This window comes from Plectropomus leopardus, chromosome 13, assembly GCF_008729295.1.
Source record: "Plectropomus leopardus isolate mb chromosome 13, YSFRI_Pleo_2.0, whole genome shotgun sequence".
Taxonomy (NCBI): Eukaryota; Metazoa; Chordata; class Actinopteri; order Perciformes; family Serranidae; genus Plectropomus; species Plectropomus leopardus.
In genome coordinates, this window is record NC_056475.1 from 25,031,330 (window position 1) to 25,047,614 (window position 16,285).

At 41.8% G+C, this 16,285-nt stretch overlaps 1 protein-coding gene across 2 annotated transcripts in view; it reads right to left on the minus strand.

The window, feature by feature from the left end:
- Positions 1-16,285, minus strand: part of LOC121952362 (Down syndrome cell adhesion molecule-like protein 1 homolog) — a 62,249-nt gene that overhangs the window by 19,150 nt on the left and 26,814 nt on the right. For both annotated transcript variants that reach the window (XM_042498988.1, XM_042498989.1), the window contains exons 4-8: positions 6,316-6,462; positions 5,951-6,229; positions 3,454-3,729; positions 2,824-3,120; positions 751-1,023 (exon numbers count right to left, since the gene is read on the minus strand). In XM_042498988.1, the coding sequence (XP_042354922.1) occupies positions 751-1,023; positions 2,824-3,120; positions 3,454-3,729; positions 5,951-6,229; positions 6,316-6,462 (1,272 nt within the window). The remainder of the gene's footprint in view (positions 1-750; positions 1,024-2,823; positions 3,121-3,453; positions 3,730-5,950; positions 6,230-6,315; positions 6,463-16,285) is intronic.

Below are 16,285 nucleotides of genomic sequence, written 5' to 3' on the forward strand. Positions count from 1 at the left end.
CCCCCTACCCCCCTTCAGCCCCCATCTCCTGCAGCCCATAATAGCTGCTCTGGTTAGAGTCCAATTGGCAGGAGGAAGTCATTCCGTTGCCATAGTAATGGAGGTTGGGGTGGGGGTACTACAGCTGAGACATCTGGGGGATTTAATCTAGGCTTCATTATTATTCATCTAATTAAATCAGAGACACACTCACACGCAGGCTCATGCACACACCCTTAAACACCTCTGCAGCTGCCCTGCTACCATCGTTACCCCACTCATAGACTAAACAAAATACAGGCGCGCACTGAGACATAAATCTGTCCTAAAATACCATCTACCTCAACCAAGCATTACTGTAAAGCTGTGCTGCACAACTTTGAACATGGTTGTCTCCAACTGGCCGTGGATAGGTACTCCGATATCCAGGAATCTCTGTTAACTGCACGATTTGGGGTTATTTATCTATTTATTTAACCAATTAAAAGCAGTCTGTTGGTGCTTAAAGGGAAAAGCATGGCAAATGCCATCTTTTTCAGCTTTCTTTGGGCAGACTGCTTGCTTGCAATTGTTTTAAGAGACAGTTTGTATGTTGGATTTAGTAATATATGCAAAGAATTTTTTTTTTTAAAAAAGGGTGAAGTCACAGTATATCCCAAACAGGGCATCACTCTGGGTCACTCTATCTCGATTAATTGGGTGTTTTTGACCTAAAAACATTGCCCCGTGCAGTTTTACGCCTTTGAATTCATTCCTCTCTTCAACGCTCACCTTTGACAGTGACATGGACAGTCTGGTTGATTGACACCTGGGGCTGGATCAGAACGCTACACAAGTAGGTGCCCTCGTCCGCGCCCTTCTGCACGTCCGTTAGCCTCAGGGTGCCGTTCTCAAACACCACTTGACGGTGATTATCAGGCAGCTGCATGCCGTCCTTCAGCCACTTGATAGAGTAATATGGGTAGCCAATCACACGGCACGTTATGTAGGTGTTCCTGCCCGCTACTGCGGTGATGTCCCGCATGGGTCTGATTCGGGGTGGACCTGGAGACACAGGGAAGAGAGGGAGGGGATGGAGGGGGGAGATAGAGAGACACAGAGAGGTCGGAGAGAGGGGCAGATGAGGTGAGGGAGGTCATGGCAGAACAAGGGAGTAGCCACGGAGACGAGAGGAGGTGAAGAGATAAAGGTTGAGGGATAGAGTGATTGGGGCAAGTTGACAGGTGGAGAGGGAGGTTAGTTATGCTCCCTTTGCTAAAATCTGTTTGAGGATATTTGTTGATTTTAATCTAATCAAATATTCTTTGTATCTAAGTGATTGTGTATAATTTTCTAAATTATCCTCACATAGATAGATAGATAGATAGATAGATAGATAGATAGATAGACAGCTAAACAGAAAGAACAACCTACAACCTACAAAGATTTCTAAAGTTACATATTTGGGCAGTATTGGGTTACAGTGAGACCCATTTCTGACTTTTTTAATTTCTGTTTTATGATACATATAATTAATATGGCACATAAATGTAGAATTTCCACAAAAAAATATGTTCAGACGCCACAAGCTGCACAAACAAACGGATAACTCTATGGCAAGAGATGGCTGGTTAGTTAGGTGGTGAGATAGCCATGGCTTGGTCAAAATTGGGTTTCAGTGATACCCATTTTTTACTTTTTTATTTTTATTCAATAATATGAATAATGAATTTACTACAGGAATGTATAGAAAAACTTGTTACTTTGTTGTTACTGCACCAAGAAACAGCTAAAAAGACAGCTTTGGCACGAGAGCTAATGTTATATCTAGCTAGCTGTTAAGATAGCGACAGCTAGCCTTCATTAAAACTTAAACTAAATTTATTTTATGTTCCTGAACTTACTTTCTTTTCAGCTGTCACTGAAAAATAACCACAAGACACCTGCCACGTCGCATCGTGGAGGAGAAATACAACCTAGCTAAACTCTCATTAAAGCTACATTACCTAATTTAGCTTTGTAGCAGTTACCACCAACTCAATTTCTAGATCAAAACTGATTTAAATACATTTTTGTCATTGATTTAGATTTAGACAGTCAGTCCCTGTAACTATGGATCGTAAATAATTCAAATGAAGTTTGTTTTCTCAAGCAAGCACAGTTAGTGCTTTCTGTGACTGCAGTATTGATCGCCTCCTGATGGCTGGCTGCAGTACAGGTCATAAATCTCATTCTCTTTATGTTAATGGATGCGACATGGGCCAAACTAAAAACCCAAAGTACACGTGAAATAAATTTTTCCCAAAGTTGGTTTCTGTCATTTTAGATAGTTCTGACCACCCTGGTGTTTGTTAAAGTGTTTATTTTCAGATGAGTTTTGTTTAAATGTATTTGATGTTATAAAAAGGGGGTTTGATATCATGATTGACAGCTATGTGTGCCAATTGCTGTGCTCACGATCAATCATGCTGCTCACAATTGGTCAGATGAGTGTGCGCTACTGCGCTGACTGTGGCTCCAAATTATCAGGAGCGCAAGATGGCAGTGGCTGTATCCGAGATATTTTGGCTTTGGAGACGTGTTGTCCATTTTATACACTCCATGACAGTATCTGATTTTTTTTCTCACAACACTGCTTCTGTGGAAGACAGATAGATCAATAGATAAAACGATAGATAAATAGATAGATAGACAGACAGATAGATAGATAGATAGACAGATAGACAGATAAACAGGCAGATAGACAGATATACATAGATAGTAACTGTGTGTGAAGTGCAAAGTGATCTATGCCTCTCACTAGCTCCTGTGTGTTTATATAGAATCAGGTGTAGAGTGCATTTATATTGAAAAGCAGACAGGCACCTCTTACGTTTATGCGCGCTTGGTACTCGGCGCTACCGGCCGAGTTGCGTGCGACGCAACGATACACTCCCCCATCTCGAATGAGCGGGCTGCTGACGTTGACGTGTGACACGGTCAGGCCGTCCGACAGGGTGTACTGGCTGGTCTTGTAGGTGGAGTCTCGCACAACGGGCTCGTCGTCCAGCGTCCAGGTGATGGAGGGGGGCGGGGCTCCTTTGGCCGCACACATGAGGGAGAAAGGCTCGCCGGGGTTCACCACCCGCTCGCTGAAGGAAGACACGATACGAGGAGTACCATCTGAGAGGAGACAGAAAAATAAAAAAAAAGAGGACATAAAGACAGTGGAGAGAAAAGCAAAATTTAGATCTGTTTTTACTGCCATTTTTTTTGCTGCATTTTTAATGCCAAACAGCTCTGTGGTGTCATATTTATGGGTCCATCAATGACATTTGCAATCTCACACAATTCATGCACCAGTAATTCATATAAAGAATAAAAGTCAACAGCAAAAGTAGAAGCTTTAAATTCAGTCATTTGTCATGTCATTTTGCTGTAATAAAATGCCTGCTGCCTCCCCATTTGTACAGAATGTGCACTTGTTTAGTTCCCCGGCAGTCTCTGTCCACATACCCTCTAGCAGAATTATGGAAAAGTCCTGAGCAGTGTGGCCCTTTCGGGAGGCAAAGCACTGATAGGCCCCAGAGTGGAACTTCTGTGCTGCAGTGATCTGCAAGGTGTCGTTGTGTTGTCCCTGGATGGAGATGTGCTGGTCAGGGACGACGGGCTCCGTGTTACTATACCAGCTGATGGTGTACTCTGGAGAGCCCTCGACAGTGCAGGTAAAGAACAGTGTGCTGCTGATGCCAGTTTTCAGATTCTTAGGAGACAAGGTCACTCGAAGTGGATCTGTGAGAGAGATGCATGCTGTTTGTTAGAACACACATGTTTAAAAAAAAATTCCAAAAGATATTTTTATTTACTTTGGTTTTAGCATTGGCTGTTTTAATGGATCACTGAAAGATCACTGAATTTCTAAAACTGCTATACAAGTTTTTTTCATAAATGCAAAGAATGTTTTGGTACCACTGTGCATTAAATCATAATTATAAAGAGTGTATCAGTTAAAATTTTGAAAGGGATAGTTTGGATTTTTTGAAGTGGAGTTGTATGGGGTACTTATCCATAGCTGGTGTGTTAAATAGAGGAGCTGTCAGTCAGCACACCCTTAGTTTGAAGAAGCAGACTGGGGTCCGACATGTGAGCTAAGCCATGTACTGCTGTGGACTGGTGTCAGCAACAAAAAATATTTTATCCTCCTAAAAAATAAATGATATAAATATTTGCTTTATTGGGAGTATTTTCACAGTTTTACAGCCCATTCTGATGATAATGGAGTCATAAATGACTTTAGTACCCCATCTATGCTCTTGTCAAGCTACCAGACTCAACTAAATTCAGTAATTTTGGCTCACTCAAAACCAGAGCTACTGGCCAACCGCTGCCTTGATCATTTAGTTACTTTTTGTCATTGTGTGACTTTCGTCAGTCTGAACTATCTTTTTCAATTGAGTCTGGCCTTTAAGAGAGCATAATTTTCCAAATCAGAATCAAAACACAACATTATTGACTCCCCAATGAAGGAGTGTGTTTTTAAGGTTCATTATGACCATGCCATAGAAATAAAGGCATTTTAAGAGAGCAGGTTTCTTGGAGGTTTTTTTCTGATTTTTAAACCTAGTATATCTCTACCCAAAGAGCACCAGATTGATTTTTGAGTCCAGAAAGCGCCCCTTTTCTTGCATTTTTAACTTAATTTTCCTGTTGGAAATAACTGTTTGACATTAAAGTAATAATAATATAAATGTAGCACACAACTATTATCATTTTTTTGATGGGACTATTTTTAAGATAGCTAAAATGTGTTTTGTTGATAACATCTATGTCAGACCCCAGTCTGCGTCTTCAAACTCGGGCGTGCCGACTGATGTTTCCTGTATGTACCCCATACAGCCTAACTTAAAAAAATCTCACTTTAGCTTTAATTTATTGGTGGTGAATAACAAAAAAAGACAGTAATCATCCATCAGATAAAAATACATTCCATGCTGCCAGATCTCTGTGAGTAAACATTCAAATCACACTGCAAATTTAACCTCCTGTACTTACATATTATATTATATTTTACTCATATGCAAAACATTAATGAATTATTAAGTGACTTATAAACACATTTTAAATCATTTATGAGCTTGTCTTATTGTCAAGTGATACCAATTAGTCTAAAATCATTCAACTGGATTCAAAGTGTGACACATACATACAGTGGGCGTTTACATTCACAGACACGGGGAGAAAGAGAGAGAGCACAATCAGCGGTGGTGACTCAATCAGTTCGACGCACTCATTAAAAAAGCAGCTGGAGATATCTCTTCACATCTCTGTCCACTTGTGTGTGTGCGTGTGTGAGAGTGTGTATATCCATGTGTGTGTGTGTGTGTGTGTGCGCAAATGTCAGTGAGCAATAAGGCAGCTGGTGGTGTGTGCTGGGGGGCATTGCTGTGCCTCCCAACCCCCCCTCACCCTGTCAGAGTCACAGAGTGTGCTGCCATGATGTGCCCACTGGCAAAGCCTACCGCCTCTCTATTCTCTTGCTCTGTCTCGCCCTCTCCAGCTCTTTGTTTCTTTGTATACTTCACACAATGTATATTTATCTCCGTTTCTCTTATTATCTTGTTATTACATTGCAGTTAATGTCATTACACCACTGTCTGGATGTCTGATTGTCCCCTCTGCGACCCCTCGTATTTAGCACCGTCTTCCTCGCCCTCCTCCCTGACGGTGAATGGTGCTGGCAGCTGTGTTACGGATTCAGTCTCACTGAATTACTGCCCTGTCTCTCTTTTTGAGACCTGATATGACGGGGCATCACACAGCTCACACACATGTTTGTTACAGACACACTCTAGGTGCGACTTCTATGTGTGCCTGGAACCAAAAGGAGAGGAGTTTGTGAATGTGTCCATCTGCCAGGCTGATTCACTGAGAAGTCAGCGTGGGAGTCTGTCAGGTTGTTTGCTATTGAGTTGTGTGTGTGTGTGTGTGTGTGTGTGTAGTTGTGCTCACACACCTATAACGTGAAGCTGTCCAGACACCTCCTTTGAGCCAAAACTGTTGGTGACCTCACATGCGTAGCTGCCACTGTCCTCCTGCCTCAGGTCACTGATGGTCAGCCCTGTCAAACGCCGTGTCCAGCGGGCATCCGAGGGCAATGGGCGACCATCTTTCAGCCAACGCACAGTGGGGCTGGGGTACCCTCCCGCTATGCAGGGGAGCTCGATGCTCTGGCCTGCATGAACCTCCCCTGCTTGAAAACTGTCCAGGATGGTGGGTGAGGACTCGTTGGGGTCTAGAGGGCAGAGATAGGGTCATTTTTTTGTCAACACAAAAAAAATCAGACCAACATGAGGGGACTGACAACACCAAGCTGCTCACCCATCACAGAGAGCCGCGCTCCATTGCTTTGGCGCGTCTCGCCGCTGTACTTATGTTTGGTGATGCACCGGTACGTGGAGAGGGCGTCCTCCTTCTGAACGTCAGAGATGTAAAGAGCCCCGAAGGAGGTCAGCGAGAACCGGTTACCTGAGGAGGACATATCCAGTCAAGACTTACATTTATTTCTCCAAAGGAAAACTGCTGACAGACACAAACGCACAGTAAGCAAAAAAAACCCAAAACAAAATAAACCTGCATTAAGATGATCGCCCTGGTACAAATGCATTGTGCTCATTGCAAAACCATATTGCGCTAAGAACAAACAGCTGCCTGAACAGTTGGCACTACCTGCCTGATAATGTTGCCTCCCAAAAAGCTGGCACTCTTTCAAGGCCTGGAGGACACACAGCGGTCACTTACACCAACCATAGACAGAGCAGAGACAGGTTTACTGCCCCTCTACACACAACGTAAAAATCTTATGCACCAGCACCAAACTATCTCAATGTTCTCAATCTACTGTAAGTGTGGAAATAAAAATGGAAGGCCAAACATCAAGTGTGTCACCATGTGATGCAGCCCAGTCACTCAGGAAAATGTTGGCATTGTACATTTCTGCAAACCATGAATATGTTATATTTGTATGTCTTATACACATCATATTGTTGTTTGTAGAGTATACGCATTATGTGAGCTGACTTTTGTCATCTGGAGGTGGAGGGGATGGTGGATGGTTTGTCAGCTCGGCAAGACACCCGCCAAGCTGCAGACTAATGTTTGAGATCATGACTTCTTGTGATTTTATGAGTCACTGCTGTGTTTCCAGTGGCTTTTTATGCACCAGACTCTGGTGTTTCAAACCAACGTCACTGTTTTTCCAGCTGCTTTTAATGAACGAAAAGTTGCTTTTTTATCAAGACATTGCCGCTTTTCCTGCTGGGATAATGGCCTGGAAAGTTTTTTTTTTCTTTTAATGGCCTGGAAAGTTTTTTTTCTTTTGTTTATTTTTACTGAGACTGCTGCTTTTCCTGCTGGAATACAGTCCAGAAAAGGGTTTGCTTTTACCAAGACTTTGCTGCTTTTCTTGCTGGAATAGTGGCATGAAAAGCTGTTGTTTTTACCAAGACATTGCTGCTTTTCTTGCCTAGATTGTGCCCCCCCAAAAACAATCACAACATGACGTTTCCCTAACCTAACCAGAAGTTAAACACAGTGTTGCTGAAACGCATTCGCTGTTAGGTGCAAATGTTACATATCTATTGTTTGCAGAATTGTACAAAGCCAACTTTTTTTTCTAGCTATTAGGTTGCTTGATGAGAGCTTTATGTTCTCTTTCATAAGATTTGACTGATGTCTCACATTTTAGGCTACTCGGAGAGCCATGGTTATGTAAATAACCCCAAGTTTTCATGCTGTGCCCACTGATTGGAGGAAATGAAGGAAACCAGAGACACATTAATGAGGTCATACTATTTCATGGGACCTTTAAACACAATAGCAATTGTCATCACTTGTGTCTCTTGGCGTCAGACCAGCAGCTGGATTGTCCGCGCTCAGGTGCACCTGTGTGTTTATCAGCATCAATATTTTATCTACAAGCTCTGTGTTTGTCGGAGGGGTTGAGCAGGAACACTGAAGGTAGCAGTTATGGACTGTGCATGTGTTTGCATGGAATATACTGCATGACCCGAGAGGGAGGCACAGGCTGCAATTTCACAGCAGCCTTTGTTTGCCCCCCAGAATGAAGCCTTACTGGATAATGAGCACTTTAAGACTGCTACTCCCACAACACCGACGACTCGCCTGTCACAACACTCTGACATAGGCAGGGGGAGAGAGAGAGAGAGAGGGAGAGAGAGAAAGAGAGTCAGCTGGATCTGTCAAAGCCACACTTTCTGTCTTCAGCAGGAATTCATCCCTCTGAAACAAACACTTATTAAACAGTACACATCATAATATTGCCCTTATTATCTGCCCATCTTAAGTGAGTGGCTTGTACATCATCAATATGTCTATCTTTAGTTGACTCGCTCCATCTCTTTGTGTGAATCCTCTCATCGTCTCGCTCACCCCTTTCCTCTTTCTCTCTCTCTCTCAGTCTCTAAGCAGAGTGGCAGACAGAGTAAAATATTAATTACTAAATCACTGTGCTCCCTCAGCTTTTATTCATGCTGACTTGACTAGATAACAAGAAACTGAGCCAATGTGCATTTCACATATACACATACATATAGATGTGAACACACACAAGGCTGCAGCAAAACATGCAGACATGCATGCAGGCACTTCAAGAAAAAAAACCCAACAGTTGTTGTTAGTGTTGCGTAATTTTTCTGTTCAGTTATGCTACATTTTTCTGACACTGCTTTGCTACCGTCTCTGTATAGAAGTATGACAGTTGTGTTCGGTAAGTATTGAACATTTGTGAAAAAACCTGTAGTTTTTCCTCTGCTTGTAAGGGACAGTTCACCCCAAAATCAAGGTAATGTATTCTTGTGTTTTAATATTTTTAGATGGTTATAAAACCATCTTGTGGGCTTTTTGTTTTGCAAAACACCATAAACTAAGAAACCCAAAAGGACCATTTAGTAAAAAAAAATTTAAAAAAAATGAAAGCACACATGGATCCTAAAACAAGCTCTGAATGAACCATTTAGAGCTTCAAGTATTTTTCATCAACTATAAATTGCTCTTTAAAGAGTTCTTTCACCCAGAAAGAAGCTTTTTTAGAGAAGCTTTATATTGCCTAGAGGATGTCAACATTGTTGGATTTTGTATGAGTTCGGTCAGAGCCTCAATGAGATGCATTCATGGAAGAAATTGTGCAAAATTGTTCCTGTGTTCCTGATGCAGATGGGATCCAGAGGGGAACTATTGTGATCTTAGTTACAAGTGGTAGATGAGGAAAATTTGGCATATTTTTGGTAGGAAAAAGTTAAATTTACACGAGAACTCATTATTTTCAATATCAAAGTTACAGTATACAATTCTGGAAGAAAGATAGCTAATTGCAGAGACTCACACTTTGGGTTTGTGGTTCAGTTCGACTACCAACCTAATGTCATCTCTATTTGACAACCTGGGGATGAGACTCAACAGTCAACTATCTTTCCCCAGAATTACATACTTAACTTTTAACATGTTAAAAATACATTTAACAACAAAGAAACACAATATTTTAATGATGCATTTTAGAAAATTGGATATTTGATCACTTTTTCACCAGCAAAAACAAAATTATTTCCTCCACATGCCTCCCATACCTTCTCCTAATGTATCCTCATACAGCAATTTATACGATAATTAACAAATTTGTGCCCCACAAACGGCTTATGTAATGCTCTTAACATAAAAGTACTTGATAAACGTGAAGTTAAATAGATTAGGTTTAAACATGTGAAGTTACGTAGGTTAGATTTAGGAAAAGAAACATGGTTGTGCATTGTAACCTAGGTTAGGATTAGAACAAATTAAGTTATGTAGTAAGATTTAAGAGATTACAGTTATGGGTTAGGCTTAGAAAAGTAAAGTTACACAGGTTAGTTTTAAGAAAACAAGCATGGTGACGATGTTCATTTAAATAAATGAAAGTTCACTTAGTTTCACACGGGACAAAGACACCTGTCCCCTGTGGAAAGTCCTTATGCAGACCTTTTCTCTTTATACTTCATTCTTAACTCTCTTCAGCGCATGGGTCATGTCATTGCAGCCTTTCCAATTACATGGATTGTATACAAATTCTGGTGCATCGCTTTTCATTGGTATATGTACAAACAATGCACTAGATCAGCCAGCTTCTGCAGATGTTTAAATAAATGTTGTCTTAATTCATAAGTCTATTTCAACAACAGTTGCTTTTACTATGTTTACATGAGTGCATGAACAATAGCATTTAGCAACAATTTTACCTCTATACTGTCGTGTATGTATCTATTCTTTTTAGGTAACACACCTGTGTCTGACACTGATTCAAATCCGCGGAGCAGCTGAAAGGCTAAGTGGCGGACAACCGCAGTACCAGCCAATATGTGACTATGTGTGCACTCCAACTGTGTGCCATGTTTGTACGTATGTAATGAAAAAACTGCCATTACTCAAATGAATCATACTGTATGTCCTCAGCAAACCTCTCTCGTGTATTAAAGGGTTTCTTTGCTTGATTTTTTTTTAATCCAGCAAAATGCCTGCGGCCTCGCAGTCACACAACAGGCCAGACCTGCTGCTATGACAAATTCCAAAGAGCAGAAAGAAAAAGGAAAATAATGGAGGTATAAATGTGCGAGGGAGAATAGGAAAAAATAAAAGCATAATAGAGTGTCTATAAATAGGATACATACTGTAGCCCATGTGGGTCCATGAGTGTGTGTGCGAGTGCACCGTGTGTGTGCGAGTTAGTAGCAGCCTCATTTTCTCACATGCAAATGAAGGCGTCGGCGCAAAGATAACGAGGCCCATATTTCCACCTCCTCAGTGGGGCCATTATTTATTGATGTTCTGCATCTTTCCCCCTCCCTCCCACTCTCACGCTTTCTTCATCCTCTCCCTGTTGCTAGGGTCTTCTCACTGCCATCCTGTTACGATTCCGGTGTACTTTCAGCAATTACTAAAGCAGAATGTGTCTGCAATCATCGAGGACGAAACGGTGAAACCCTTGGTGTCGTGTGACTGCAGAAAAAAATGGTGAATTGGTTGTGGAAGTCACTGAAATTAACGGGGAAATAATGGCAACAGTATGAAGTTGCTAAATATAGCTTTTCAGATGCAAGTAGGATTTTATCCAATCACAAATATTTCCCTAAAATATACAACATAACTCACTTTCTTGTAGGATTTGCATATTCTGAGTATCAATCTGGAGTTTGCTGGTTTGAAAGACATTTAAGTCCAATTTTGTGCCTTAAAATAAGAACACTAAAAAGACATTATTTAGCTTTTACACCCTCAGGACTCAAGGAAGTAGTTTAAAAATTACCTGGCAGCCTGTTCATTGGCAGTTTTATGTGCACTTCAGAAACTAAGTTGGACTTTTTTACCCTCAACAGGAAACTAATTTAGCTCTTGGATGTGAATCTGACCTACATGCTTTAAAGGGGCAAATTTCCACCCGATCTAGACTAATCTATTTTAGTAGACAACCTATTCCTCTTATCTTATGTTGCTCACCTGTCAAAAATACTGCTTTTCCTGTCTACAAAGCAAAATAAAAATACAAATTGACTGTGTGATCATGCAGCACTCACAGCTCTGAGTCAAAACACTGGTGGTCCCATGAGAGTTCCCGATATGGACCCCATATCTAATCAGTTTGGAAAAGGCTAATGAGCTATCGAACTCACATCCCAGTTTTCCTCCTGGCAGAGCACTAGTCTGATCCCTGGAGTCTTCGTCTTACTCAACACTGTTGACGGTCAAAGGCAGTGGTTCCTTTGCCTTGAAGGGCTCTGCCAGTGAAATGAAGGTTAGTGTATTTTCACTGCTCATTATGAAGACTATAAGCTAGCGCGAGAAGGAAATGTGGCAAAGCAACGGAGGGTCAGAGGCTTCACTCCTCCACAACAACAATCCTCAGATACAGTAGATGCCCACAGCGAGACATGTTTATCTAATAAGGAGTTGCGGTCTAAAGTTAGAAGATTAGAAGGAAACTGACTCAAGCAAATTCACTCAAACGGTTACCATTATGATTATGCTTCAAAGGAAAAATGGGAGGGGGTTTTCACTGTCCATTTCAGAGGTATCCATGAAATATCTACACATCACCTGAGGCTGTAATAAGAGACAGTACACATCACATCTTTCACTACACAGACATATTTTGCAGGGAACACTGATATGAATAGTGAATAATAAAGAAAAAATAATGTGGATTTTTTCAAAGGGTGGGACTCACCAGAGCCGATAAGATATGATACGATATGATCTCGATACTTCAGTCACGAGACATTATTGCAATTTTAAACATTTTGCAATATGCTTGGTATTGTGATAATATGCGATATATAACCTTTTATTCAACTGCAAAGTACCCAAAGAAAAACTTTGCCAACATCTGTTTAATCAAATAAGGTAAAGTTTTAAGATTGTTCATCTCATCTCAGTCATTTTTATTGCTACAAAATGTTAAGTGCCCATAGGACTGAAAAAGCAATTATTTGGTTGCTATAGCAGTCTACCAAAAATTTAATTTGTATTTGCAATATTAATAAGTTATCTAATAAAAAAACAGATACTTGGCATCAGTGTGTTGATAAAGTATTGCCATGCAAAATACATACTGTGCTATATTGATTTTCCCCTAACCGCAAATGTTTTCCTCTACTGAAGGTTAGCCATGATAAACTGTTGCTTTAAATAAAAAAAAAACACTGTTGTTGAACCCTGTAAACGAATTTATTTTCACAAATAAATAATAAACTATTAAAAGGGGAGATAAGAATAGTAAAAAGTGCTGTGCAGATGAGACTTAAATTTAAAAAAATGTATTATCCATGTATATGAAGAGAATAGCAATGAACTGACAGTAAACATATTGCTCTAATAGAGTCCTACTGTGTATTGCAGACCTGTCCACAGAATGACTGAGCCCCTGAAAATATTCAGTGAATGTGCCATCCTTGATTTTCTATACACATATCAATATATGTGTAAAGCTACAGTAGAGGGTGGGTACAAGTAATTATTGCCGACTTCCATCCCCCAATAGCAGCTGGGCCCCAGAAAGCTTTCCTCTTTTCCCCCCTTTATGGGCGGCCCTGGTGTACTGCCGAAGGTGACTGTCTGGTTTGAACTCAAAATATCCGCCAAAACTCTGATACACACAAACACAAATGAACTTGTGCAACACGTGAACCTCAAAGTTTAGTCATAATTTTGCAAATCAATGGTAAACCTCTGAATGCCACGACAGAAAAAGTAGCCGATATTCTGACTTTGACGTTTGCATTCTGTATCTGTGCCTTATACCTCTGCTCTCAATGGCAGGTTGCAGAGAGGAATTTGAAAGGAGGTGAGAAGACAGAGGAGGAGGAGAAGGAGGAGCGGATCAAAGACTTGTGACTGTCACAGAAAGAAGAAGAAAGAAAAAAAAAACGCAGCATATTCCGGAGATATTCTCTGCGGTGTTGGAATGTGCTTGGCGCTCACAAATGCAGACATGCTAGGCACAAACACACACAGAAACACCTACTGGGCTTAAAATAGGACAAAAAAATATTTCCCGGCTGGAATGAAAAATAATAAACTATGTTACAAAATTAGCACAGCGAGAGTCAGTGAATGGCAGTGGTCCAGTTTTGCAGCGGAGGAATGTGTTAAAGCAGAAAATCAGCGCTGTTGGGCTGAATGAGTTGATTTAGACAGGAATGAGAGGAGAAAAGACAGTAGGGGAGGAAAGCAAAGGGAAAGATGGAGGGTAAACTGTGGAGGAGATAACAGTCCATGTCTGTGTTCTCCCCTCCTTTCAAACCTTTATGCAAAAAAAGGGGGTGTTGCATCTGTATTCAAAGCGAGCGCCCACTCCACCCTCTCTTTGCTCTCTCCCCTCTCTCTGCTGTGTACATTAAAAGCCCAAGTAGAAGCAGGTGTCAGCCAATTAAATATATACACTTTCCTGGCTTTTATTCTGCCGCACACTTACTTAACATCTATGAATGGCGGCCTCTTAACTCCTTTCAATTCACATTCAAAGCTGGTTTTATTGGCACAACTGATGTGTAACAACTAATTGTGCAATGGGAGCCCACCCCGCTGCATCTCTTCCATAAAAGCGACTTTGTTAACACGACCAAACTGTTCAGACGGAGCACGAGTCACGCTGCCAGTTAAGACTGACACTGCATGAGCAATATCTGAATCTCGGCATCTCTTTTCTCGCTTCTCCTTCTTCTCCGTCGCTTGTTCATTTTCTGGAAGTGGGGGGGGGGGGGGCAAGATGCAAGACGTAGAAGGAGTCGTGGCCCTGTCATGTTTTCATTAAAAAGCCACGCTTCACTGTCTAATCCTAACTGCTGTCCTCTTTCCTAACCAATTCTGACTGCTTACCTCATCTTTCAATCACATTCTCACTGCCCTGCCTGGCCCTTGCCACTGTGCTGTGTTGTGCACCGACTCACCCCGAGCGCAGAGGATGTCGGAAAGTTGAAGGGACAGAGTGGACAAAGGTGGAGGTCGAGGAGAGAAAGAGGGATGAGAGAGAGCAGACAGACAGAGCAGAGTCCAGTTTCCACTGCGATGGGACCACGTCTCTTCTGCTTCACTTGACTGCTCTGTCCCAATTTGCCCTGTGTGACTTTAAACAGTAAACACTGGGGGAGGGGATGATGCAAAAGGGTGAGGGGGGGGTGGGGGGGCGCAGCGGCCTATTGGGAGCCTGAGCGGCCAGTCGAGGACAGACATAAAACTGATCGTACGCAAAAGACGTTGTTCGCGTGGATATAACTCAACGCAATGCTGCAGAGACGCCATGTTCCCCCCCATAAACCCATCCTAACCAGACAGGCCGACGATGCTGCATAAAGCTAAATGGACCATCTCAGATAGAGGGAGCGCCGAGGAGATTAAGCATCAGTAGAAGCATCAGAGGAAACGAGCGATGGAGGGGAAGAGGGTGGGAGGATAGGAGAGAAATGGGGAGAGATGTAGAAATAGGACTCCATTATTCATGACGTGTGTTTCATGTGCTTGGTGACATCTGGGACAGCAGTGATAATGAGAGTCCCGGGAGAGAGAAACCACATACACACGCGCATACACACACACACACACACATCCCGATGCACCGTGCCATACAGCAGTGTGCCACCGTCGGTCCAAACACCTACCCGTAAACTGGGTATCCCATTAACTCTTATTGAACTGTTAATCGCATGTGCACTGAGGCTTAACGACTGAAGTAACTCTGGTCTTTTAAAAAATATGCCATTCAGCCAAAGTAAACATCCGGCGGCAAAAAGCTCTCACCCCTCCACCTTGTTTTGATTTGGCAGTGGATAAGAGTTGGATATACGGTGTGTGTCTGCCATCATATGTGTGTGTGTGTGTGCGCGCGCGTGTGTTTGTGATGCGATGTACTCCAGCTTAGCCCATGGCCCGGGGCAGTGAGCTGCATTAGCGGGACTGAGTGAGCGGCCTGGTCCCTCCCTATTAGAGTGCTGGTGGCAGAGGAGTGTCACTGCCCAGCATGGATTGAGAGAGTGAGAGAGAAAGAGAGAAAGAGAGAGAGAGAGAGCTTAACTGCTGCTACACACACACACACACACACACACACACACACACACACACACACATTTACATTGTTTACCCGAAAACACGGTTTAAATCTCTAGCAGCACACCAAATGACAATAAATACACTCGGAAAAAAAGTGTTGAATCTTTTATCATAACAAAACCACAGAAACCATCTTCATCACCAACAATAGAGACATCAACAGTGATCTGCTAGGGAAGCGCTGTGTAAAATTTTCTGGGTTGGAAGCAATAACTGATTTGAAGGTGCTTTCAAAGTGTGTGTGACACCCACTGGTTTCTGCTTCTGCATAATCACAGACATGCAGCAGGTAAAGTAGAGCAGCTAAAGAAGATTTATAGGTTGAAGTATGTAACACCGCAATGTAAAACTACTCTTACAAGTAAAAGTCCAGCATTAAAAACTTTATTTTAAAATTTCGTCCACTCAAAAATGTTAGTTTTTTTTCTGTGTATGTCCCCTTTAATGTTTGACCTTGACTTTACTGACATAATACCTGTGTAAAGTTTGTCGCTGTAGAAGTGTTTTCAACTAAAAGGCACTATCCTAAAATTCAAGATTAAAGTGCACACCAGGCAAAAAAGGTTAGGTATGTCAGTGAGCCAATCACTGTCTTCTATGGGAAGCACATATTGACGGGGGAACAGACTTTAACTCAACACCAGTAAAGAAACCTAAAACCTCCAGGACAGTACAGAGAGCAGAGTTAGCATTAGCAAAGTGG